The sequence below is a fragment of the Mus caroli genome, chromosome 2 (assembly GCF_900094665.2).
Source record: "Mus caroli chromosome 2, CAROLI_EIJ_v1.1, whole genome shotgun sequence".
NCBI lineage: Eukaryota > Metazoa > Chordata > Mammalia > Rodentia > Muridae > Mus > Mus caroli.
In genome coordinates, this window is record NC_034571.1 from 1842530 (window position 1) to 1844352 (window position 1823).

The window sequence follows — 1823 nt, forward strand, 5'->3', positions numbered from 1 at the left end:
GCTCTAGAATCATCAGCGCATACACTCTGTGGCTCTAGAGTCATCAGCGCATGCACTCTGTGTGGCTCTAGAATCATCAGCACATGCACTCTGTGCGGCTCTAAAATCATCAGCGCATGCACTCTGTGTGGTTCTAGAATCATCAGCACTCTATGAGCTTTGCTCATCAGAGCAATACTTTTTCACTGGGATTTTTCTTTGCACAAATCCCTGAAAAAAAAAAACAAGCAAAATTCAAAAGAAATGACTACCAAAATTTAAAATGGATCTAGACTAAAACCATTTCAAAAGATTTCCACATGCAAAGTAACTCTGGAGTCAGACCGCCCAGTTCAATTCCCTGGTCTGACATGTAAGTTACTAAGCAGTCCTGGCTCGCTGCTACTCTGTGGTAGAATGAAGGATGAAATGGTAGTTTTCCACAAACCAAAGAGGAATCCATAAAATTAGAAGGCCTTACCATCCATGTTGTCAAAAGAACAGCTGAGATGACAAGGAGGATCAGGTAGGCGGTCCAGGAGACACAATGAGGGGCCTTGGCTGCATAAAAATCAGCATTAGAGCAGTCACTGGACGCTTCTCACAAGGCACACCCACCAAACCCACATCCGAGCTGCTAACTTAGGATTCTCCTGGCCGCTGGCTCGTCCCATCCCCTCCCCTCACATACGCAGAGCACTCTGTGTTGCTTCTACCTGGCTTCTAACTGTGGTTAGAGACCAAGCTACAGTGCAGTGTAGGGTGTGAGGTAGGGACTACTACTACAGACTCAGTGCAAACAAGAACTACTCAGGCTGGGGTAAATGTTAACCTGGTTTATTGTTATAACACATCTGAGGTCTACTTTATCCATTGAAGCAGGAGAGACATAGCTCTACCATGAGTTAGGATTTGACTTCCATGCTAACCAGAACAATTAAGATAGATAATATTGAAGCTGGGTATGGTATCAAACGCCTTTAATTGCAGTCCTGGGGAAGGTGGAAGGAGGTTGTCAGAACCCTGGCCATTCTGCCAAACACTGAACTAACTGTGAGAGAGGCCCCAGAGGGGAAAGGCAGAGGGCCTTTAACCTCAAGTATAGCTTGCTCCCTGGGTGGTTCTTGGACCTGATTTCCAGCCTCCTTCGACAAACATTTGCATTCAATTTCTAAGACATGGTTGTTCCTGTTGGATGTGGAAGCGTGGCTATAGAACCCACTCTGGTAAAAGGATTGGCTGAATGTGGTCTTTGGTGCACCCCGAATCTGGATATGGCCTTCTGCCTTGCTTTAGTGTTTCCTCAGATATAAACCCTACCGTGTAGGCCAGGCAATTGTGCTTACCTTGTTCTGTTCTGAGAATGTTCTGGAAAAGGTTGTTCTGTTAATATTTAGTATGAGCTTACATATACTTGTTTACATTCTGCTGCTTTCAATTATCCTTAGAACCACATCTGCAATGCCCGAGAAGCAATGGGTGGGTACCTTCTCCCTTGTTTCTATTTCCTCAATTTCCTGTGTTTACATCTTCCTGCTAGATTAGCTTGCTTTCAGCTTAGGCATTTTGTCTAGAAAGCTCTTCTAGAGTACTTTCTCATCTCCAACTAGCTAATTTCTGAGCCTTTCTAGTCGGCCATAACCCGAAGGCTCCCTCTAGAGCCCCTCTGCCCTAGTTAACTGCACATTTGTCCACCATTGTGTGCTTGTTAAAAGGATCCTCTTCAGAGTGCACCACCACTGCCCGGCAGATATAAACTTTTAAAAAACAAAAAAGAGTGAGTTCCAGGACAGCCAGGGCTACACAGAGAAACCCTGTCTCGAAAAACCAAAAAAAAAAAAAAA

The 1823-nt window shown here is 44.7% G+C and overlaps 1 protein-coding gene across 1 annotated transcript in view; it reads right to left on the minus strand.

Moving 5' to 3' along the window:
• The window catches only part of Mcm10 (minichromosome maintenance 10 replication initiation factor), a 23367-nt gene that overhangs the window by 20903 nt on the left and 641 nt on the right, over positions 1-1823 (minus strand). The window contains exon 2 of the mRNA XM_021156441.2: positions 461-540. Within this exon, the coding sequence (XP_021012100.1) occupies positions 461-467 (7 nt within the window). The 5' untranslated portion in view covers positions 468-540. The remainder of the gene's footprint in view (positions 1-460; positions 541-1823) is intronic.